General features: G+C 32.8%; 4 protein-coding genes across 7 annotated transcripts in view; 3 read left to right on the forward strand and 1 right to left on the reverse strand.

The window, feature by feature from the left end:
• The window catches only part of Rbcn-3B (WD repeat-containing protein Rbcn-3B), a 57,863-nt gene extending 55,943 nt beyond the window's left edge, over positions 1 to 1,920 (forward strand). For all 4 annotated transcript variants that reach the window (XM_013320920.1, XM_013320922.1, XM_013320923.1 and 1 more), the window contains 3 exons: positions 10 to 136; positions 493 to 663; positions 1,023 to 1,920. In XM_013320920.1, coding sequence (XP_013176374.1) covers positions 10 to 136; positions 493 to 663; positions 1,023 to 1,195 — 471 coding nt within the window. In that variant the 3' untranslated portion in view covers positions 1,196 to 1,920. The remainder of the gene's footprint in view (positions 1 to 9; positions 137 to 492; positions 664 to 1,022) is intronic.
• A 1,505-nt stretch (positions 1,921 to 3,425) lies between these two features.
• TDRD12 (RNA helicase-like protein) lies at positions 3,426 to 10,889 on the reverse strand. The gene is made up of 3 exons (XM_013321116.1): positions 10,412 to 10,889; positions 9,213 to 9,967; positions 3,426 to 9,135 (listed from the first exon to the last, which is right to left on the reverse strand). The coding sequence occupies exons 1-3, from the start codon at positions 10,690 to 10,692 to the stop codon at positions 4,700 to 4,702; spliced, it is 5,472 nt and encodes a 1,823-aa protein (XP_013176570.1). The 5' UTR covers positions 10,693 to 10,889; the 3' UTR covers positions 3,426 to 4,699.
• A 127-nt stretch (positions 10,890 to 11,016) lies between these two features.
• On the forward strand, positions 11,017 to 20,235 carry LOC106124810 (dymeclin). Its single transcript, XM_013321781.1, has 17 exons — positions 11,017 to 11,137; positions 11,584 to 11,730; positions 11,884 to 12,030; positions 13,105 to 13,267; positions 13,647 to 13,813; positions 14,012 to 14,131; positions 14,500 to 14,639; positions 14,966 to 15,178; positions 15,605 to 15,681; positions 16,222 to 16,344; positions 16,576 to 16,701; positions 17,214 to 17,376; positions 17,757 to 17,855; positions 17,926 to 17,984; positions 18,299 to 18,478; positions 19,048 to 19,173; positions 19,543 to 20,235. Exons 2-17 carry the CDS (start codon positions 11,591 to 11,593, stop codon positions 19,690 to 19,692), a joined length of 2,193 nt encoding a protein of 730 aa, XP_013177235.1. The 5' UTR covers positions 11,017 to 11,137; positions 11,584 to 11,590; the 3' UTR covers positions 19,693 to 20,235.
• Positions 20,236 to 21,527: 1,292 nt separating this feature from the next.
• Positions 21,528 to 25,082, forward strand: part of vlc (disks large-associated protein 2) — a 29,939-nt gene continuing 26,384 nt past the window's right edge. Inside the window, exon 1 of the mRNA XM_013321189.1 lies at positions 21,528 to 21,748. Coding sequence (XP_013176643.1) covers positions 21,700 to 21,748 — 49 coding nt within the window. The 5' untranslated portion in view covers positions 21,528 to 21,699. The remainder of the gene's footprint in view (positions 21,749 to 25,082) is intronic.

Here is a 25,082-nt window from a genome sequence, read left to right on the forward strand (position 1 = left end):
TTTTAACAGGTGATGGACATAATTCTGCACTGCGTGGACCAGTCCCACCTGAAGAGTAAGGGTCTAAACGAGGTGTTCCCTGCCATCTGTAGATACAACCAGGTCTCCCACTGCCCCGCCACGCGCAGGATTGCAGGTGACAATATTTTACAACTATTCTCCTAACTAATGTGTTTTGTTTATATGACATTCTTATATTGTATCTTGTAAGCTAAACTACTTATAACAATTTTAAGGACTTATGTAATTTGAATTGTCTTCTTGAATTCCGTAGAAAAGTAACTTTTTTTCTTTTTTTTTTCGCTATTGTTAAGACATTAGTGGACCAGCTTTTGGTAATCTGGTCTTTGCTGTTGTATAAAGTTGTCGTATATATTGATAGCTCGTAATATTGTAAGAATCGATGTACAGAGTAAATTAGGTATACAAGGATGACCTTGAGTCATCAAGATATTAGAAAAGACGTATACTAGTATGTTTTTATGTGTACAGTGGGCAGTCACACTGGACAGCTGGCGCTGTACGAGCTGCGCGCAGGGCGGTGTCAGTCGCTGGCGGCACATGGCGGTCCAGTCACAGCCTGCGCCTTCAGCCCTGATGGCCGCTACCTCGTCTCCTACGCCACCGCTGACAACCGACTCTCCTTCTGGCAGACCACCGCCGGTCAGTCATCTCACCACACACACACACAACATCAAACTTTTTAGAAATGCAAATCTTATATCCACTATTTGAATTTTAAACTGAACTCTACATACGAAATAAGACAATTTTAACCATTTCATACTCGAATAGTTGGAAACTAAATCGTAAACAATATGCGGGTTGTTTCGTAAGTTTCTTGTCGTATAATGACCATATATTGTGCCTCAGTAAACAAATTAATAGAATTCGTTAGTAGAAAATAGCCTTGAATTGACCGAGCACATGACTTGGCACGTCCCGCTTAAGTATACTGATATACTCAACGTGCCAACTCAAATAGTAGATACTATGTTAACTATATACTATTTATGTTGCAGGTATGTTCGGTCTGGGCGCGGCGCAGACTCGCTGCGTGAAGTGTTACAGCACAGCGCCGATGGCGGACGTGGCGCGACTCAACCCCGCTCGTCTCGCGCGTCTCGTCTGGACTAACTCTCGCACTGTCACACTCATGCTGGCTGACGGATCTGAGACACGATTCAATGTATAAACTGACCCTCCCACTTCCCCCCTACCACCACACCCCCTACTAGTCTACCATAGTAACACCTATAACCCATCCCTTTCTTTCTATTTGAATTAAATAGAGATAACAATAAATTCTGTAGTTATTACCACAGATAATGACGGTTATTTCAAATGCGAAAATTCAAATTCCAAATTTAAATTTTTAAGGACTTGAATAACGGTGTGTTTCTGAAATTAAAATCTCAGTATAAAACTCATTTCTGTCATCTTTGATAAAAACAGGTATAACACATGTTTTAAATGGAGATTCGTGTCTTAAGAACTCACCGTTAGAAGTTACTTCTTACTTTAATCGATGTTTTAAGCAGGTCATTTAACTATGAAGCTAAAACGGACATTTCTTTAATATGATGTTATCAAATTAGTCCTGTTTTTGAATGTAAATTAATCATAAATTATTAAATATGTTACCACTAATATATTATGTAATCACTGTTAAAATTTCGATTAATTCCTTACTAATAAGTCTCTGACAAGAATAACGACATCTATCGGAGAAGCATGTTAAACTATTTTTTTTATTTTTTTCTTAGTTTTATTGTTAGACATCTATCGTGAACGCCGAATGCCTATTCTGCTTTAACTTTTTAATCTGCTTATGTCCTTTGTCTATTTCCTCAATATCTTTTCTTCTACCATTCCGCTAATACCTTTGAAAAAAATACATTAAAAAAAAATTACGGTACAGAGCAGTATTATTTTTTTTTAATATTTAATTTTATCTGTTTAAAAAAGATTATATGAATATGTTAGATTATTTTTAAATGTTGATTTAATTTATATAAGATTCATTGAAAATGAATTGGGAATTTTTATCTTTTATAAGTTTAATTCAACTTTGTACTTTCCATAATATAATTATTATAATTGCTTTGTCAAAACTAACGATACGACTTAGGGGCCTTCATGAAGCGAGCATACCATTTCCTTAAAGGCCTGCAACGCATCTGCAGTTCCTCTGGTGTTGATGTCCATGGGTGTCGATCACCTATGTGTTCCCGCCGCTTATTTGCCCCCTACTCTTATAAAAAAAATCTAATATTATAATATTTTTAGACTAAATGCTTTATTTTATTTCATTTTTTTCAGCATATATGTGAATCGTGATAAATTGTAATTTAGAAAAAAAACATCATATTTATTGTAATTATGTTAATCAAAATAAATTATTGTTGAATAACTCTTGTCTTTTATTTCATTTTCTATTAAAAGGTATAAAAAAAACAAGGCTAAATATTAAGATGAAATTTATTTTAGGTATTACATATATGCATATTCAATGACAACATTCAATGAATTTATGCAAAAAAAATACTTAGGTCTAAACAGGAATGCTATTTTAATCAAATATTATAGCTTAAAACAATTAACGTGGGTTTTCACTAACAAAACTAATGAAGCATCAATAGCCTAATGGTTAAGGGCACGGATTTCCGATCACGAGATCGGGAGTCGAATCTATTCGACTATTGTCGTGAACCTAGCACAAGTATAAAGCTTAGTTGGAATGATACAAGAAATTTGAGTAAATTAACAAACATCTGCTATTATTTTATTTAAAAAAAAACTGAAAATCATTAATCATCTCTCTTATCCTCTTTGAAAAAATTGAGAATAATATTTTATTAGCAACCTACATTAAGAAATAAAATAAAATGTTACTAAACATGTTTTAAACCAAATATCACAATTTCGATGAGTTGACGTTGTTTTTGTTTAACACGTGAATGGTAAATAAAAAATAATTAAAAAAAATGTCAAACTGATAAATGCAAGGTCCTCCAAGAAAAGAGCGTATTCTTTCCTTAGACCCTTTTCAGATGCTCAGAACCAAGCGACCATCCAAACATCACGCCAGTAACCCTAAATGGTAGGCAGAGATTACGGATTCCCATTTGGCACAACTTACAGTCTATTATACAAGTTTACGTCTCCACTGAGGGACTCTGAGCCTCCCCTAAGTTAGGGGTGACAAGGCCATAGTCAACCACGCAGGCCCAGTGTGTGTTAACTTCACACATATCTTTGAATTCTTCCCACATGTGCAGGTTTCATCACGTATTAAGATATATACATATTTTAAATGCAATAATATAATAAATGTAATTCTAGCGCTTCGTTAAATATAAGCAAATTTTTTAATAAAAAATGCACAAAGTTCAAAAGTAATTCCTATAGGATAGGGCCTTTGACCTTGAACTGTAGAAATAATGAATCAAACAGTCATTCATTGAATCATTACTTCATGATTGGTCTTAAACTAATGACAATTTCGAATATAGTAAATTACCTTTATTATTTACATCAATTTTAGACTCCAAAGAATGCTTTATTAGTGACGCTTTCTTGTTTGTTACAATTTTACGTCTAAATTACGTAGAAAATCGTCAAATTCCTTACATAGATGCTTAATTACGTTACTTAATTTATTTATTTTGTAAAACAATTGTGAGGAAATATTCTGGAATTTACCAATTTAAGCTGACCCCACCACTTTATGGGATGCAAGCTAGGCAGAGAGAGAGAGAGCTTAGAAAGTGTAGTTTGTTGATGAAAATAGGCTTTGGATCGTCAACTTTTATAAGTCCACTACTGTTAGTCTTAGTTATTTTTTTTAATAAATTTATTAGAAACAAAATAAAATCTTATTCATCCTATACTTATAGTGCAGGCGGACTTTTGTATAGACTTTAATAGTAACTTAGAATATACAAGGAACATTATATTGAAATATTGGAAACTAAAATACTTATAAACAGATCATACGATTGTTAGTTTTAACCTAATAAACCTACAAACAGTATCTTATTTTCAATAACCGTAAGTTTACACTGCCGAAATACATGTATCAAAACATATCTCTTCAAAGAGATCGAAAGGACATTTAAGGTTTTCGTACACTTATTTCGGCAATGAAAACCAACTGTTTGAGTATAAACATAGGTCACAAAAATACATTGCAAGAAAATTGTGTTTTTCATGAAACTTTGAGATCTATACTCTAAAAAATTAGACCAACAGTTATGTGACCTTATTAAAAAAAGCGTCACCGAGATCCAACTGAAGTTGTCTTGTCATGTTTATCAAATTTTCTATGTCTGTTTAGGTTGTACGCCCCTGGCGAAACGCCGTAGTGCTGGATCTGCGTAAGCTACAAGCGATGGACTGGCAGGAGAAGGCGCAAGGCAAGCGACATTGGCAATCTCTTGTGTCGGAGGCCAAGACCCACTTTGGGTCGATGCGCCAGCGGAGTAAGTTTAGATTGTAAATATTCTGAAACAACTAACCGAGACTTATCGTAGTTAATCCCAAATTCACTAAATTGTAGTTAAAAACATGCAATTCTATTGGTTATTTTTTCGTCGGAAGCCAAAAAGGAGGTTATCAATTCGTCTGTATTTTTTTTTTACTTGTATTACGAATTATAAGTCACGTAAACTTATGTTTATTAAAAAATCGAAGCATCTTAATTGTTTCTTATATTTCCATAGTTCAGATCATCCCTGAATTCATCGTCTTCACTATCTGTGTCCTGTTTATTATAAATATTTTGTATTGCATTCAACATAGCTTTCTTATTATGTTCTTCTATAATGTCTTCATCAGACGATGCGTCAATAGATTCAACATCATACACAATCCATTTCCTTATTTCTCCATCTTTTGTTAATGTCAACCAGTTTTTATTTAATATCTTATGTAATTTCATAAGTACATATTGTCCTTTGTTCCAATGATAAGACTTCATAACGTCTACTACCCCGTACAGTTCGATATCGAATGCGTAATCTACGTCATTCAAATTTGCTGCAAAACTTATAGCTCTACCCTCAATTTTAACGTCATACATCTGTAAACCTATAAGATTGACTTTAACGAATACAAACTTTTTATTTTGACGCCAAATTACCTTTGGTTTTCGTATATTATCTGTAACTAAAAGAGATTTTATGACACTTTTCTCTGGTGTATTTATAATATCAGATGATTCTGGTGACGTTAAATCATCGGAATCTAATTCTTTGGTATTATTTTGTAATTGGGATTCTTTTGGTAAAATGTTTTTAGGCTTTTCATCGGACGTGTTTACGTCCTTTGCTGTCCCATTCATAATTACAGGTAAATTTTTATCATCATTTGTTTTACAGTCATTATTTTTAGTAAAAGGTTTGAACATTTTCAGAAAATCTTCAGCCATATTGATATTCCATTCTGAATCATCTGAATCATCGGATCCTACCAAAGGCACAGATCTTATTGGTTGCTTGAAAATAGAGTCTAACGTTGACGTATTGTTTACTTCTACACTGTTAGTCTTACACATTGCAAAACTATCCTCATTTTCTACTTCTGAATCAGTGAGCTGTTCATTGTTTGAAGAATTTAATCTCATCTTGATCGGATCACATTCATCCAAATATTTTAATTCACTCTCATTCTCTTTTGCCAAACTAACGTCAATCAAAACTTGATTTAAAACAATATCATCATCATTGTTGCTATCAATCATTATAACACCATATTTGTTACCACCAGTAAATTCAGCTTTATATTTTGTAAAACATTTTACATATAAAGATTTCATATGATTATTGTCAATATCAAAGCATATGTTCGAGAACCAATTTGTTGCAAAATCTGTCCATTCATCTCCAGCAGGTAAAACACCTATGAGACTACATTCGATTGCTTGAAACGGTAACTTTGATACAAATTCTTCTTTAATAGCTATTATTTTCTTATTGGACACCTCTCTCCAATCACCTTGGTCTACGAAGAAACATTGTACTTTATGTTTGTCAATGATGCTATCGATTCGAGCTCTTTCAAATGTTTCGTCGTCTGGGAACATAGCTAACACAATATCACCCACTTTGATATTACTCAATGGTTTAGGATTCTCAGCAACAAACTTCTGTATATCCTTTACTAACATATTTAAACACGACTCAAACTTTTGAAGACGCACAAAGAAATTACTTGGACTTAAAGCACATCCGAATAACACCAATGACACTTCGTCTTTATCTAAATATGCCCATGATCCAATCGTTGTAGGTTTTGTCGGCTCTAAAGGTTTACGAGTATCCGTTTTTACTGTAATTTCAAATTTGTCGTCATAAAGCTTTTTAATTTTATCTAAATGCTCCATATTTGGTATGGCATGCTTCTCTAGAAGTTCAGATTTAAAATCATGTTTTACGACCGTTTGGTTTATAGATGCCAAGTCCTGGCAAGCTTCTAATGTATCTACAAAAACACAATTTCCAATAGACATGGCTACTTCTGCTCTCATGTAAAGCTCTTCATCTTCATCAGTTATCCTTTTAAGTTGGTCTCTGGCAAGATCGGAATACGTGACATCTTTATCTTTAGGCTGTATATTAGCCAGTCTCACTTGAACAACATGCGTTTCTATCATTTTCAGATTATCCGGTATATAATACAAATAAATATCCCTTGTGGTTTCAATCTTCTCTTCATCTAAGAGTTTGATTAGTACAGAATTAGGATTACCATTTTTATATTTGTTTAAAATCTTTATGACTTGGCATCTCGCAAAAAAGTTTTGTTTCAAAGAAACCGCACAAATGTCACCAATCTTTGGTGTACCGAGTGGTTTCTTGTTAGATTCCTTGCTATAATACATTCCCATTTTTAATGAAAGCGTACTGTATGTTTGTGGATACTTCTCGGTTGAGTCGTTCACTGTATTAGAAAGTAATCTGGCTGAAAAACATACCGCGGAGTGATAATGAAGGATTTTAAACGTAATTTGGCCAGTTAATGGCATCCATTCTTTTATTATATCAACATCTACCACAAAATTGTGTCTAAAGTGACAATTCCAATAGTCTGGACAATAACCCAGACCAAGTAAATTGTTACAGAGTGGTACAAATTTTAAGGCTTTGGCTTTTTCTTTTTCAGCCATAATGTTTTTACAGATGTTATTTAAATGTTGTGGAAATGCATTATCAGTGCATCGTCTAATGAAATTAAGCATTTTTGGCAACTGTTCCAAATTTTTTTCTTCAACTAATATTTTAATTTTCACAATTTCATTGTCAGATTTAAATATAGAAGGGTATTTGTCATTTAAAACTGAAAACCATCTACAGAATGTAGAGAACAATGGTGGAAGAGAATAAATAAGCAAATGGTGGGCGTCAGTAATATTCATATGAGCCAAAGTGTCATTGCAACATAATAGAATTGGGCCCAACAATGGTTCCTCGTATTCATCCCAAGTGATTCTCAAATTATACAGATCTTGAATAGTCATGCTACTATCACAGGTGAAAACTGAATTTCTATATTCCTCCAGAGCCTTTTTTAATAAAAATATTTCATCATCCGTAACACAAATTATTACAGTTCTTTTAGTAACGTCGATTTGGTTAAGAAAATCATGAACAGCTTGCATCTTAGAGTTATCATAAACAAAATTAACAGACATTGCCGCTTTTGAGTAAAGCACGCATTCCTGGAACGCACCAATACATACAACAGAATTTGGGGCTTTCTTTACTATTGGTTCCATAAAATCACACCAAATTCTTGATGCTACCACATATTGTACTTTCAACTCTTTATTAGCCCGATTTTTAAGTGTTTGTTTAATTCTCAGCATTATATATTTCAATTCATTGCTGTAAACATCACTTAATCTCTCACAATCGTCAATCACAATTGTTGCAAGACGACGTAAATCAACACCGAAGTCAGTGACCTGTAGTAATCGTACTAAGTAAGACGGGGTAGTAATTAATAAATCACAGCCATTTAACAATGAAGTTGTTAACAATGTATCATCAACACCGGCAAAACATGTGATCACCTTATTGTTCACATTTAAAAACATTTTTGATATCTTTTCAACTTCACCGATAGATTTAGCAGTTGCACATATTATGATACATTTTGGACCAACACTTTCTGAATTATCTATATCAACATCAGATATCAAACGACAGATAGCTGGTAAATAACCCATTGTTTTACCACTACCTACAGGACTTATCATAAATGTACTGTATCCCCGTAATATACAGAACCAAGATATTGTTTGCAACATCATAGGGTTTTCAATGGACATATTTTTTAAAACCATTTGTATATTGCCATTGAAGTTTACATCCCTAAGATTGAAAACAGGTTCTATACGTTTGTTCATTTTTGTATGTACCATTAATATTGGTGTTACCAGTTTTTCTACAAATATAGATATGTTTGGATCAATATTTTTGAAAGGGTTCACGGAGTTTTTCATACGTATATCTGTGTTTATGTTTTGGCATTCAAAATCTTTATATACATTCGGAGGTGAGTATTCTTCGTTGATTTTCTTAATAACTTCATCGTCTGAATCTTGAATTTCATTTTTTTCTTCTTTTTTCCTGACCTTAAAATCTTCCAAAGACGATGAATCTTTATTAGATGTTTCCGAACATGAAGTAAAAGAGCTGTCTAGAAAATTTGTTTTTTTCCTTTCGTATAACATTAACTTTTTCTGTAAAACTTTATTTGACGATTTGATTGTTTCTGAATCTGACTTGTCTTTTAAATTATGGCTGTCATTTCCTTTACTTGAAGTACTCTCTCTCTGATTCAATCTTGAAGCATCATTATACTTAGGATTTATTTCAAAATTTTGCTTAATACTCATCAGGCAATTTTTATTAGTTATTTCTACATTTAAACCTGAATCTATGTTAGCAAAAATATCTTCTTTATCTACAGTTTTTACTTGATTATCAACACGGGCAATTGGTGGATCTTCAACATTTTCAACCAATACTTTTACTGATAACTTTGTTGGTAAAATACCAGGTGGTCCATAACATACTCTTTTTTCATTCACAGGACATTTTTTTTGAGGTGTTTTCAGTTGTTTTGTTCCTATAAAATAAAATCACAAATAGTTATTAAAGTAATAATTAAAATTTATTAATACTATTATTAGTTTAAAAACTTACCTGGAATATTTTTATTTTCTTTAATAAATGTCTGACCATCGTAATAACTTTTCGTTACCGTTGTCTTTTCTTTATCATTTTTACTTAACATTTCTTCATTTTCTTCTCTTTCAAGATTTTTATTAGCATTAAGTTCTAAAAACTTTTTTGTATTTGCCAATATTTGTTTTGGATCATTTTTAAGTTCATGGCCAATTTTGTGGCTATTACTTTTCTTTGCCATTAATTCTAACTTTTTCTTCAATGATGTCGCTTTGACATTATTTTCATGATTTGTAGGTAATGTCTCACTAGTATTTTTTTCTCTGGCAACATTGTGTTGTTTACCTTTGAAACCCTTACCCAATGGCTCTTCATCTATACCTTTACAAAGTTCCAAATCATTAATTTTATTTTGCAGCATTTGTTGCATTACATCATTGTGCTTTTGTAAATTCATAGCAGTTAATTCAGATTCTAATTCTAGTGCTGCATGGCTCACTACCGTTTTTTCTTCTACTGATTTCTTCCAATTTTTCTTGGGTATATTTTTTTTTAAATAATAATTTTCTATGGCATGTATCACAGCCTGGGACTCTGAGCTTTTCAGCCTTGTGTTTAATTTGCCCAAACCTAATTGTTGGTGAAAAAGGCACATGTCGTAGACTGCAATGCTTGCTTTTAATAAAGTCTTTGATAATCGCTTCCATTTTTTATCATGTCTTTTTATTAATAATTCACCATATTTATGAATATTGTCATCAAATATTGAAGATCTGAAAGAAAAGATAAAAACTAAGATATACACTAATATTTAGAAATGCCTATAAATATATTACTTTAAAACATTATTTTGTTTGATTTAATATAATTGTAAGTTGGACCAAAAGGTGTTATTTCAAATCAATGGATTTTTTGTAATTGCACTATATTTTCATATTTCTTACAAACAAAATAGCATTGTCAGAATTTTTTCTCAATAAATTGCAATATTAAATAAACATAAGCATTGTGTTCATAGTAAGCTTATTTAATTCAAGTTCAATGAGTAATAAGTAGGGTTTTTTCTTCTTCAGTTATGTTTTCTTTGGCTTGAAACAAAACTGAGTAGATGGCTAAATAAACTAGATATTGCAAAAATAATACATTTTGAAATTACTAATTACTAAGGTCGTTTTTAGAGTGTTAATTTAGAGATTATACTAGTACCATATACTAACCTTCGGTCAATGTATGTGGGACAAAACCTCACTTCTATTGCGTCAGCAAGTGCCTTTTTAATTGTGACTAACGCCGCTGGTAACCATACATCCGACACTTGTGTCTTTAGGTCTTCTTCTTCCACATCTAATGTAAGATCCACAGGCAGGACTCCATAAATACCGATTTGCTCAAAAATAAATTTGTCCCCTTGCGCAACAGACGGATCTATCACTTCGATCCATATTAAATGTGGATTTAAGTAATGAAGGACCTCCACAAGGTAAGAATCAGGCGGCATTGCTATTATTTTAGATTTTCAATTCCATTAAAATATTTCTTAAAAACTCCGACATTTCTTACCTACAGAATTGTCATCTGTCACCATAGCGTTACTGCTTTTCAGTAATGCCGGCAATATAAGTCGGTAGGAATGGAAGCGTAATACGGTTGTTAAAGTTAGAACAAAATTAACGATTCGCTCAGTTGTTGAATGAATCATGATCATTAGAAAAAAACAAATAGAAAGTTATTTCAGTTTTACAACAAGAATTTTCCTAATATGGAAATATGATTGGCAACTGGCAACTATGCTAGATTTGACAATCATTTGTCAATTATCAATAGGTTGACATCTGACAAATCGACAATGATTTCGTGGCTGAGACAAACAATTTAACAAAAAAAACACAATCTAATTAGTCTATTTTATCATTTATACATTCCATTTCAATAACAAATAAACGGTAAGTTTGGTAGCATGTGTGAAAATCACTAGAACTGTTGCAATGTTTACCTCTGCTTTTCATTTTTTTCTTAAAAATCCTGGTACATGATAATTTACTCAATTTAACGGCAAATTATCGTAACTTGGTATTAACAGACATTCTCTGGTCCATTACCTTAATATATTCATTACGACTATACCATGAATATTATTTAATACTAATAATTAATTGTTCAATTTTTATTCGGAACTATAATAACCGGTGCCCGAAGGATTCTACCATTTAAATTAAATAACATTCAGCAATGATACTCGTCAAAATTCCAAAATAATATTCCTAATGGAATACGAGATGAGAAATACCCATCAAATCCAATTAATAAGATTCACCTTTGACATTTGGCCATTTCCTGTGTTTTTCAAAGCCTTTTGTTGTTCTAAAAATCTTTTAATCTTTAATTTCAGATAAACAATGGGAGTGGCTATAAGCCGATATTCAGACATATCATCAAATGAACTGCTTGCCCGATTTTGCTCTTCCGAAATTATCTGCCCAAATGATCCATTTTGGAATCAGTTGTTGGCTTTTAACATTCAGTTGCCAAATAATACGTAAGTTCCTTACTTTAATTTCTTAACAATATTTAAATTGTCAAAGTCAAATTTTAAACTAACTTTTTGTGCCTCAAATGCCAGTTGGATTGTTTTTTTTTATGTTAAATATTAATTCATTATTTTAAATTATTATTATAAATACTTTTGCAGGGATGAGCAACTGATATTTGACTCAAGCACAGAGGCTCTCTTACAGAAGTTCTTACAAAACAATTTACAGACTGGGAACTTGGGCTCTCTAGTTCAGGTTTTTATCACAAGAGCCACTGAACTATTGGCAGCACCTAATAGTGACAAGTAAGTTTAAATACCATACCAGCATCATCATCAACCTGTTCTTGTCCCTACAGAGGGTCGGCACAGTATGTACTACTCTTCCATACATCTCTATAAGCCATCATATTCACTCCCTTCTTACGTTTATTCTATTTCACATAATCCATCCATACTTTTGGTCTTCCTCTACCTTTGTAGTTGTCCACATTCACTCTATAACATACTAACATGTGTGAACACACTTCAATATTCAAGTCAATCATATTTAATTGTACATTTAATTAAAATATATGTAAAAACAAACTGAGGAATTCCATGATAAAAAATGTCATTTTGTGTTTTGTTATTATTATGAAATATCATTATCAATCAAAAGCAATTAAATTTTAACATGAAAACCCATGTCTGAGATAACAGAAAACATAAAAACTTATATTAAAAAATATTATCAAGGTTTTAGATAGAGAAAAAAAGGTTGAAATTTAATATGTTTCCAGTTAATGTTATCGAATGTACAACAGTTTGATATAATTAGCAAGTCATATAAAACATGATTTAGGGTAGGCTCCAAGCCCCTAGGTAGGGATATATAGTGAGCTGATGACGATGATGATGATAAAACATTATTGAAAATACAACAAAGTACAGTTACCGGATAAACTGGAGTCAAAAGAACTGTGTTATTTTTCTCGCTTATAGAGATTTCTCTCTAACTCAATTTTCTCGCTTATGAACACTGTCCCTCTGGACTGGATAATGACTCTTGCTATTAAAAGTTTCTTGCTTATCCAGCTTATATTATTAATTTAACAGTATAGAAGCAACAATAAGTAATTTTTTTTTTTATCTTTCTGAATAAGCAGTGATAATATGTTTTTCATATAAGTATTTTGGCAGTAAACATAACAATAAAATCAACATTGTTAATGTCTTATTTCACCAGACTTTATACTTCCACTGCTGTAAAATTTAAAAAAAAGAATAGGAATAATGTCAATACTAAATTGAATTCACGAGTTCTTTTTTAACAATATTTTTATACAAGTGTTTTGATAGTGAAAGTTCACAGAATTACCAATTATTACGTTATTTTAGTGTAATGCTAGCATGGCAGACATTCAATGCATTGTTTGTGATACGTGCGGTGAGCAAATACCTTGTTGAAATAGTACCAGAGTATGAGCTGTGTAGACATCTGGATGTTAATGCAGTACGCGCAGCCAATGGTCCCGTAGATGTTGGGGATACTGGTACACCGGTAAGTTTTCTTATATAATACTAGCTGTTGCCCTCGACTTTACCAATGTAAAATTAAAAAAAAACTTAATTAGCAGCCTTTGTGGGCTTCCAGATTATGATCTACATTCTTGCCTAATTACGTCGAGATCTATTAAGCCATTCTGGAGATACCTTCTAACAAACATCCATCCATCCATCTAAACATTCGCATTTTATAATATATGTAAGTAATAAGATCATCCATTGTGGTACTTTGCAAATGGTACATTGCTGTGTGAGAAAAAGTTTTTTCTGACAATATTTGAAAGTTTTCATGTTAAATTGGAAAGTGTGCTGTTTGTCTATGTATGTATTTATTTTAAACCAACAAGCTCCTAATAGGATATTGTATATTCCAGCCACCCGGGCAACCAGGCCCGGAGACTCCAGAATCACCAACCCCACCTACATCAACACCGACCCACGCTCCTGAAGCCCCCGCCTCACCCAAGTTGACGGTCAGCGAGAGCCGAGTTGAAATGTTGGTAGATGCCCTTATTGGAATTATAATTGATGTTCCTGTCACGTAAGTTACAACACATACTAATGGATACATGATATATTAAACCTCTTTTTCACTAGCGTTATTGAAAAATTATCAATGGAATCCTGGCTCAGTCGAAATTTCAATAGTGCTTGAGATTTGTGGGATAAGTCGCACTAGTGGAAAAGGGATTTAGTTTTTTTTTTTAATTTAGAATAATGTGTTTTTTATTTATTACAGGGATAATACATATTACTTACATTTGGAGTGTATAAATACACTTTTAGTGCTGATGTCAGTGTATATGTTTGCCGGAGTCCATGGACAAACACGGCTTGTGGAGACCTCACTTATATACAGGTAAAATATAACTCTATTGTCAAGCTTAAAAAGCCTAATCCTGTAGTTTGAAGTGTCATTTAATCTGTCCTGTAGTGTCAGTCAGTACTTCAATGGCTAACCGTGGGTTTCCGAGACAAAAATTTCTGTTTAAACGAGGATTTTGATCTCAGAAATCCACGGTTAGTAAACTATCCCATGTTTTTAAAGACAAAATGCAGTAAACAATTAAAATCTACTATTCCTTCTATCATTACTTTCAAATATAAATAGAAATTAGTAATTATGAAATTAATTGAAAAAATATATGAAACACGGAATAAATTATAAAAATGTGCCTTATGATAATGTACGTAAGATTGATTTATAAAATGTATTTCTTATTACAGAACGCTTTTTCAAGGTCGTTACGGCATGCACGCGCCATTGCTAGTGAAGACTTTACTAGTGAACTTATCCAACATGGCGCCCGCTCCACCCAACATGTTTGGCACAGGGACTGGAGATAGTCTTCTAGTTAATTTAGCATGTAAGTATTCAATCAATGAGAAAAACTGCAAACTCTAATTAGGTTTCATAAACTTCAAAAGTCAGCTGTCATCTGTCAAAGTTTTATATGTCATTCCAGCGATATAAAAAAAATTATTGTCTGTACTGGAAGTAATAAGATGCCGGAATGCATCAACAGATGGGAATAGTAATTTTTCTGTTAAAAATAATTTACAAACTATCATTTTTTCTCCCTATTGTCTTGCTCGAAAACTTTTGAACTAGTCAGAATTACTAATCTTTCTATTTGGATTGTTTCTTTTGTGACAAACAATTTTATAAAGGATACGTACATACGTATTCCAGCTGGTCTCTGGAGCATGCTACGTCTAGGCGGAGGCGTGCGTCAGACTATCTACAGCCAGCCAGCACTGGACCGGCGCGAGTTACTGGATCGATTGCGGCGCGAGCATGGAGTCGCCAACCAGTCCTGTCTGCTGCTGCTGGCGCTGGCCAACCACTGTATGACGCAGGACAATTTGTACAGGAACGCATTACTATGCTGTGAGGATACTGCAGGTCAGGATACTGCCGTATTCAGAGTTTTAAGCGGACAAATAGAAAGATACATTTTTCGTAATATTACTTACTAATAATATTTTGCGAATGTTTAAATGTATGGATGGATCTTTGTTAGAAGGTATCTCCAGACCGCCTGCATGGATCTCGGTGAAATTTAGTATAGATGTAGAACATAATCTGAAGGAACAAACAGCATATTCATATACCAATTGAGTTTTTTTTTCTAATTCCGCGTGAACGGAGTCGCGGGCATCGGCTAGTAAAACATAAGGGAATCCTAGAATAGCTTGTGCATATCACATGATTTTTTTCTATGGTTAGAAAAGAAAATTAAGAACCAGCGGAAAAAAATTGGCTGCGGTTAAAAAACAAAAAAAAAACTTTTCGATAAAGATTCACTTTTCAAAGTAATATTTGTTGCAGAAACTTCAACAACGACACCACAGCGCGATTCTAGCGGCGGTGCTCAAGTCACACCACCTCGGATAGATATGGCAGCGGTAATATATACAATATAACTCACGCGTATCACCCAGAGGGGTAGACAGAGACCACGGACAACTTGGTGCGGTCCGGTCACCTGTCTTGCTTCTACATTCGTATCTTCGCATACATGCATCTCACTTTCGAGATCTCTTTCTCTCTTTATCTCTTCTTTAGTATTTTATTACGTTTTTATTTATCATTATTGGAATTATCTATGTTTAAATAACAGGTATATGTAAAATTATGTTTCATTCTCTTTGAAAAACAAGACAAAAATGTTTGTTTTTATATAGCATACGAAACCAAATAGATATTTTGAATGTTAAAGCTTAATCTAGATACCTTTAATTTAAGAACTTTTTACTGATGTCGTTTGTATTTTATTCAGTACAATATTAAAAAGATGGCAGATTTGTTTGTTTGCATTAAATTAACTCGGAAACTACTAAAGTGATTTAAACAATTACTGTTAATAAGGGCTATATATCTAGATGTTTTTATTTTAAATTCTGCGGCAAGTCAGGGGCATCTGCTAGTGTTGTATGATATTTCAGTTACACAAGGCGTTGAGTGCGACTGCGGGGTGCGAGCACTCCACACTGCTGCTGTACCTGATGCTGCACTCATGCAAGGCATACAAGCGACACATCACCACAGTCGCTAATATTGAAGACCTAGTAAGTATATCTTACAATTATAAATACTAATGTCTGGATGGATGGATGGATGTTTCAAGGTACTAATACGTCACCTGCCTCGTCTGATCCACTTCTCCTTCCTATCCTGTTATTTTTTTTTAATAAACTAAAATTATATTTTTATACAGCAATTATAGTTCAGTTGGAATCCTACAGATTGTGGTCGTTGTAACCGATATGTTGTAATAAGCGGTTTATACAATGTTTCAGATAGTGCCCATCCTGCAAGTGTTGTACAACGCTCCTGACAGCAATTCTCATCACATCTACATGTCTCTCATAGTCCTGCTTATTCTTACTGAAGACGACTCTCTTATCAAGAATGTACATCTTATTGTAAGTTGACTGTTCGGATTACACGGATTTTATATATCATAAGGTGGCAAACCAGCGAGCAGCCACCTGAAATCACTGAAATTCGTCCGTAATTGCATATGCGTTGCCTATCTTTAATCGACGGAGGAGAGGATGCACAGAAAGAAAATATTTTCCCTACCCATGCATCCTATATCGTATATACGACCCCACTGAGGGGCTCGGAGCTTAGCCTAAGTTATTTGAAGGCCATAGTCAACGCTGGCACGCTGCGGATTGACTTCACATATATCTTTGAATTTCTTCTCAGATATATAAAGGCTGTAATACGATATTTTCCTTCCCCGTAAGAATATCGAATAAATGTACATACGTAAATCGAAAAACATATTGGTACATGGCGGGATTCGAACCCAGGACATGCAGATTGCAAATCAAGTGTTTAACTCCTAAGCCACTGACGCTAAAAATTTCTGACGTCTCTGTCTACCCTTCCGGGTAACAGGCGTTAAATAGTAATGTGTTATTTACAGATGTTGAAGAATCTAACATGGTATACAGAGCGGTCGATATCAGAAATATCATTAGGAGGTCTGATGGTGCTGGTGGTGGTCCGCGCGCTGCAGTACAACATGGCGCGCGTCAGAGACAAGTATCTGCATACTAATTGTCTGGCTGCCATCGCTAATATGAGCTGTAAGTTTATACATTTTACTATAATAATATTATAAATACTAATGTTTAGATGTATGGATTGAAATTTTTTAGTAGGTATCTCCAAGGCTGTAAGGATCTCGCTCTAATTTGGCATAGATGTAGAACATACTCTGGACGCACACATAGGCTACTAGGCTTTTTTTAATTCCGCACGGACAGAGTCGCGGGCAACAGCTAGTTTCACTACATAGCTATTTGCTAAACAAATACTTTATAAGACAAGTGTCAAGTGGAAGTAATTCCTTGTAAAGTCGTGGGAAGGGGAGGGGAATCTTTACCCTGTACATCTCTCCTGTCTGTTTAAAGTAGATGAATCTAAAGACAGGGGTGGCTTGCTTGATTTAAAAATTTGTTTGCAGGTGAATTCAGAAATCTACATCCATATGTTGCCCAAAGAATAGTATCATTATTTGAAACATTAACGAAAAGAAGATCAAGACTGTGTAGTGAAATAGAAGGTAAGTATTTTTAATATTTGATTTGTTTATCATAAAAAAATAAATATATGACGCCATTTTGTTATTTTAGGTGGAGATATAAATACTTTAGAATTGCCACATCATGCAGAAGAAAAAACTGAAGAGGTTGTAAGTAGATTTATGTATTGTACATAATTTTTATGATAAATATAAGTTAACACGTTAGCTGTCATGTCGGACTATATGTCCGACAAGCCATACTTCTATTCATATGTAAATAATAAGTATATGAGCAATGTAAATAAGGTATTACTATATTTTTAGGTGTTTTCAAATGATTTCGGAGAAAATTAAAAAAAAAATTTTTCGTTTTTCGAAAAATCATTCTGGCAGCTAACGTGTTAAAAAAGTGAAAATATTAAAAAAAATTGACAGATTTTTAGTTAGATTACAAAAAAAAATCAAATGTTAACGTTGTACAGATGGACCATATAGCAGTACTGGACGAGGTAATCCGGATGCTGCTGGAGATCATCAACTCATGTCTGACACACCAGCTGCCCTCCAACCTGAACCTGGTGTACGCGCTGCTGCACAAGCGACACCTCTTCAACCACCAGCATCATCAGCATCATCATCACATCGCACAGAACATTGAGATGGTCATTATCATTGATATTATAATTTTATTTTATCCTACTAATATATATGCGATTTATTGTATGGATAGATGTTTGTTACAAGGTATGTCTAGAATTTCCAAAGCATTCTTTGCAGATCCCGGAACCCTCCACTATTGTACTCGAGTTTTGAGAGGGATTTCGTGGGTCAAATCCCACATAACCCTGTCCCCCTCCCCGTAGGTTGGGTATCTTTGAAAGATCCCCCTCCTCCCCGTCACTAAGAATAATGTATATCTCTGGAAAGATATGGATTAAGATGAAATTTAGTAAAGATATAGAACATTGCAATACATTGAGCCGTTACAGATATACCTTATAACTAATATCTATCTATCCATACATCTTAAAATATTACTAGCACTAATATTAGTAGCCCCTTCATGAGGAATTAAAAAAAAATTAATTAGTAGCCTATGTATTTCAGACTATGTTTTAAATTGATGCCAAATTTCAGCAAGATCCATGCAGCCGCTCTGTAGATACCTTCTAACACATCCTTCGATGTAAACATTCGCATATATAATATTATAATAATATTTTGTTTGTAGGTGATAGGATATTTCTCGACGCGTCTCCAGCGGGTGCAGGAGGGTGCGGGCGGTGACCTCGGCGTCACTGAAGTCCTGCAGTGCATCAAGAAGGGCGCAGAGCAATGGTCCAGTGACAGGCTAAAGGTACAAAGTGTCAACCCAGAGATACCCTTATTCTCTCTCTCTTTAAATACACAGACTGTTTGACAGCATTTAGTGCGCAAGTCAAACTTGTAATGACAATAATGGCTTAAACAAAAATTTTTATATCAAAGACATATGTAATCACAATTAAAAAATGAATAATTAATATAGCTAGTAAAATTGTATTTAACAAATTATTATTTCTTTCATTTGCTTTACTAACGGTCTACTTCTGAGACCAAAATCCCCGATGGGGATGACGATATGTATTATATAGAGTGTTAGGTCTCAAAAACCCACGGTAAATAAGCTATTTTTTTTATAAATATCTGGCATTGGTATTTTTATGGTACATTTTATGTATTTCAGAAATTCCCAGATTTGAAATTCCGTTATGTAGAAGAGGAGAGACCGGAGGAATTCTTCACGCCGTACGTTTGGGGTCTGATAAGCAGCTGTGGGGGTGTGTACTGGGCGAGCGAGTGCGGCGCGAGGGCTGTTGGAGACCTCTTATGCTGATTGAAGAAACCCATGTATCTATTTAACTACGAATGGTTGTAATGGACCCTTACGTTTGAAGTAAACATGCTGAGCATTCAACGTGTTGAAACTCTTTATCTCTCTCGTGTCAGTTGTACTGGGGGCAGAAAAAACCTGCCCAATAGTTCGAGTAATAATTGTACACGTAAAAGGCGTCATGAGAAATGTTAAATAACAATGGAAAAACGCATTAAATTCGTATATTTTATAGATTTTAATCGAGTGTAGGTCGATAAATGTCAATCCTGTCAAGCCTCTGTTCATCATCATCAGCTCACTATACGTCCCCATCGAGGGGCTCGGAGCCTACCCTAAGTTAAGGGTGAAGCCTCTGTTGATAAAACTAAATTATTACGGAATTTAAAACAAATATCTTCATTCTTGTCGTTTTTAATCAAGTCTCAATTTATTTATAAATTGAAAAATGCATCTATATAATTATAGACTGTAATTTACTACATAAATGAATTAAAAACAAAAACTTGTAATGTCATATTGTTGTGGGTTAAGACATTTTCTTGTCTATGTCTATGTTTTGTTACATTATCTATTGCATGAGTAGATTTTAATTGTCACATTTAAACGACGAATTTTAGTAAAGTGAAGTGTAGTGAATCCAAAATAATGAACATTTTCCAAATAAGACATGACTTAAAGGTCTTTGTTACCAGGTCATAAAATTATTAAAAATAATAATAAAAAAATTAATTGTCACAAAACATTGTGGTAATTATATTTAATAATATAATGCAGAAGTAAACAGTTTTAAATGTACAATAAATGTATTAAGATTTAAATACTGTCTTATTCAGAGACCTTAGATTGTCACTCTTATTATATTATATATCTATATTAAAAAGTCTCCCTTACTGACCAATTATCGTCTCTGTATGTGACAGATAAAACTTAAACATAACAGTATTCCAAATGAATCATGTTTTTGTTTATTTTTTTTACAAATGATTTATTTTGTGTGTGTACAAAAAATATATTTTAGACTATACCAATCATAATGATAGTTTTTAATTTTATTCATTGGAAAAATATAAAAATATGTTTTTTTTTATTGATAAAAGATTTGGTTTAAGGTTTAAGTTTGCTGGTATATTATTACTTGACATAAATTTAACATGCATCAGTGTTGATTAAATCATTCAATATTTACAGCATCACAAAACAATTGTATTAATTTTATTTGAATAAATATCAACACAAAATAAAATGTTGTAATGACTTTAAATAAAATATTTATTACATATGCAATTGTATTCTTAATTTTTAGAAGACTATTTTTAAACCAACCATATTAATAAATATTAAAAAAAAATGTGCAACAATTATTCGAATCAATTAAATATATTTTTGGTAGCCTTACGTCGCTTAACCAATTTTATACAGATTTTATGGTAGTGGCAACTCAAGATAGTAATAATTTTAGCTACATAATTCAAAGATTCTTTACCATAATTTTCTAGACTTCGTGAGAATGTTAAGAAAACGGAATATATTTAAAATTCAAATTAACTCTTGTTAATCAAATCAGATTAAAGTTAACAACATCACGACCTCAAGTTTTAAACAGTATTAATGTTGTCATATCAAAATAAGTTCTAAGCTATTCAGCATTTTAATACAGTAAAGTGAATTATTGTTAAAATCTGTTAAAATTATCAATTAAATTCCTTTTTCTTTTAGGGATGTTTTAATTATTTTTGTATTTTTTTTATATTAAAGAATTGCCCTATCAAAACTTGAATATGATCTGTCTCCAGTAAAAGTTAAAACCACAGAGTCAAAACTCAAAACAAATCAATCAATCGGCTGCTCCAGGCGGCTGCTCTTTGAGATAGAGAAGAGTTGAACCAAGTGCGAGAGTTTGTTTTTCTTTTCTATTCAAATGCATTGTTTATTGTGAACAAATTGTGATTTATAACACACAATTTGAATATATATTTTCGGTTTACTTAAAACTTAAAATACAAGTGTATGCAAGGTTTCAAACAAAAAGATTCAAATATTTTCCGGTGTGCTACAGGTGAGTTGTTTTATTATTTTTTTTTAAATTTCAGTGTACCTAAATGCTGTTATTGTTGCATCGAAATATACCAAGAAAAACGATGATTATTATGTTCTTATTAATTGTAATTTAAAAATATACATTTTCAAGAAGTTAATGTCGCTATGCTTCCTGTAAATTATTTATGTGCTTATATTTAAAAAAACTTCATCGATTATATATCTATAGATAAATTTATATTAAAAAAAAATTACTACATACTTCTTTCTTTAAACAATTGTTAAAATGTGAAGATAACACAGATTATATTATTCTTAGTAGCTTAGATCCAACTTGAAGATGAGAAATTTCAATGTATTAGGACAGATTTCAAATAATTACAGTTAAATTCCTGCACCACTCTAATACCTACTCTGTTATGTCTATTTTATACCCTTGAAAAACTGATATTATTTAACTATACCTCTACAGTTTTATGACAAAGTTCAACAATCAATAAGAAAATCATAAGCGATGGTAGAATCAATAACATCATAATATGTTGCACAAATTATACTTAAATTGAAGACCGGGTTGACTGTTGCATCACAACTATACAAAAAACAGGCATGAAGTGGAACATATTCCACATTTGTCTGATGAGTGTGCATGCTGGAGGTTTAATTTTATGCCCTTTCTTGTCCCACCATTTTCTTATAAGGAAAGGAGGGGAGGTTAAATGGTTTTGTCACCTCTCCTACATCTTGTCAACATTGGCAGTGGTCGCTTTGCTATTTGGGCAAATTCAGTTGGTTGCACACTCTTTTGCCACCTTGAGATATAAAAAATTGCCCACAAACAACTCATACTGCAAATTAGCATTCCTTGTAAAAATACTATGCTCTATAAGTCTTTGTCTTAACAAAGATATCGTGTTGCGGAATTCCTTAATAATTACCTGTGTTGAACTATTTAGGATTATCTATAAGTTGCATATAAGAGAACTATTGATAAACTAGTTCATGATTATTAAATATGGTAACATATTGACTAATCAATTGATCATTATATTGCAAGGAATGATGATTAATCCAAAACATGTATGTACTCTCAAGACCATCGCCAGCTGTTTATATAGGAAAAGTAGATCTACTGATGGGATAGGGGAACAGAAAAACTGACAAGTAGTTTTTGATTTATCTATTTCCACCATCAATTCATAGTAGTTTATATATCTATTTTACGTTTTTCTTTTTAGTTTTTTGGATGGTAATATTATATTCGATTTAATAAATTGTGATAAAACTGGTTAGAGATAAATTTTTACTGTCTCTTACACTATAAATTATAGTCTAAGAGTTCTTCACAGTCTTGGTATGCAAGTATTGCTTACCAGGAAAACTTTTGAATTGGACTAATACAAATAAACTCTATAGGTGACCTACTTGGCAAGCAGGTTGGCAACTGTACTAAGATATTTAGTTTAGGGGAAGATAATGCCATTCTATAAATTTATTGTCTCCTCACATCTGCCCACGATTCTGTCTCCGCAGAATGAAAAATAACTTAATAACACCTAGGCTATATGGCCTGGATCACTGTCTTCTACATGTATGCTAAATATCAGGAACCAATTTCTTCTGATTAACATCCATACATACATTCGCGTTTATAATATTAGTAAGATTGAAGTTTACATCCTACTTAAAATTCAATACAAGATAAATTGTTTTTTTGTTGTTGGATTGCACCGATTTTATTGGCTCTTGTTAAATGGTGTCAATTATTAGGTTTTAATTGTTCATGGTATATTTTACGTAATACGCTTTTACTGTACGATTTGAAGACTTCTTGTATCTATAATAATTTCATGGAGTCTTACAGAAATGTATAAATAATAGTTTTTTTTTTTGCGGGTAAATGTCGAAATCTTTTACGCCATTCTTAACGAACTTGATTTATAAAACAGACATACATAAATGCTATGCGCATTATACATACTTGAAATGGTCCAATGGTGTTACTTGGAAGAAAAATGTACCAAGTTGCCAGTGACTTGTCATTAAGGACAATTGGGCAGAAGATTAACAATTTCCCGAGACACGCTTTGTTGGATTATACAGAATTTTGTTCATCTTGATACTTTGAAATTATAAAAATTCTCGATAAACAGAATTATTAAATATAAGAGTTTCTAAACTAATTTGCCTACAATTTAAAACATTGCTTTTTAAAGTTTTGTTCAAGCGTCTTTGTATTTTAAATATACTTCTTATGCGTTTGTAAAATCAACCTAGCATTAAATGCACGCATAAATACATGTTTCTTTGTGCTTTATGAAGGTCATGTGTAATACGCAGTTTGATGTCTACCTTTACGAGATTTTTTATATATTATGTGTAGCTCTTTCACAAGATTCTTTGATTTGAATTGAAGTAAAATAAGATTCGTAATCCTTCGTGAGCATTATCTGCCAAAACACACACGAAACCATAGTACTGTCTCAGTTTTCTTCAAGTGGAATGAAAGGGACGACAATATATTTTTGTATGAATGTTTCCGCAATGGAAACCAATCAATGAGATATACTAACTCATAAATATCATTGAGTATAAAAATCCGTGCTTCGAATGCATTTGAAGAAAATATGTCAAACTGCGATCATTTATCCATCGTGCCGTTTTCGTTGTCACGTCATAAATTCTAGCAGCATAAGTCGATCATATTTGGAGATGAACACACCTTGAATCTTAATTAAATGTGTCTATATTTATTTTATTTGCATTACTATTTGGTCGTCATTTACCGACAAAGTTTTCACGAGTACAGTAAGTTACGATTGGACGTATGAATCGCGCGCCTGTCTATTTGCTTTTTAAAAAAAACGCGATGTTTCTGGCAGTTTGTAAAAATTTGTGTTTTTTTGGAGTGATTTAAAAAAATATTTTGAATGGCGGGAATAAGTGATGTGTGGTTACGGTTCTTGATTTAAACGTAATATTTATTAATCTTATACGTTTCTTGAGTACTTGATTACTTTTCTTTTTAACTCTATTTGGGCTAACAAAACCTTTTTTTATAATATAATTTAATCTCTAACTTTATTGGCACAGTAAGGTTATTATTATGCTTTGCTATTGCGTCTTGTGTGCTTATAAAGTGTTCTTCTGTAGACCCAAGAGTGTGGTTATTTTATTTCTATAAATAAACTAGTCTTTAAAGTATAATAATCTGGCGGTTACATTCTCTACTTACACGCGGTCGTTGGTATTTCAGTTAGTAAACCGCAAATGTATTTGCGATATAAACATTAATCCCCGACGTTAAGGAATGTGGATAAATTAAGACATTATGCGTCTTATGTTCCCGATAG

Source organism: Papilio xuthus, unplaced genomic scaffold (genome assembly GCF_000836235.2).
Source record: "Papilio xuthus unplaced genomic scaffold, Pxut_1.1 DF825946.1, whole genome shotgun sequence".
NCBI classification, from domain to species: domain Eukaryota; kingdom Metazoa; phylum Arthropoda; class Insecta; order Lepidoptera; family Papilionidae; genus Papilio; species Papilio xuthus.

Excerpts from the sequence above, each read along its gene's own strand:
- TDRD12 (XM_013321116.1), bottom strand. The coding sequence starts at position 10,692 with ATGCCGCCTGATTCTTACCTTGTGGAGGTCCTTCATTACTTAAATCCA. Across the intron at positions 9,968-10,411 it reads CCCACATACATTGACCGAAG|ATCTTCAATATTTGATGACA; the intron begins GTTAGTATATGG and ends CTTTTCTTTCAG. Across the intron at positions 9,136-9,212 it reads AGAAAATAAAAATATTCCAG|GAACAAAACAACTGAAAACA; the intron begins GTAAGTTTTTAA and ends TTTATTTTATAG.
- LOC106124810 (XM_013321781.1), top strand. The coding sequence starts at position 11,591 with ATGGGAGTGGCTATAAGCCGATATTCAGACATATCATCAAATGAACTG. Across the intron at positions 14,640-14,965 it reads TCTTCTAGTTAATTTAGCAT|CTGGTCTCTGGAGCATGCTA; the intron begins GTAAGTATTCAA and ends TACGTATTCCAG. Across the intron at positions 17,985-18,298 it reads AAGAAAAAACTGAAGAGGTT|ATGGACCATATAGCAGTACT; the intron begins GTAAGTAGATTT and ends AACGTTGTACAG.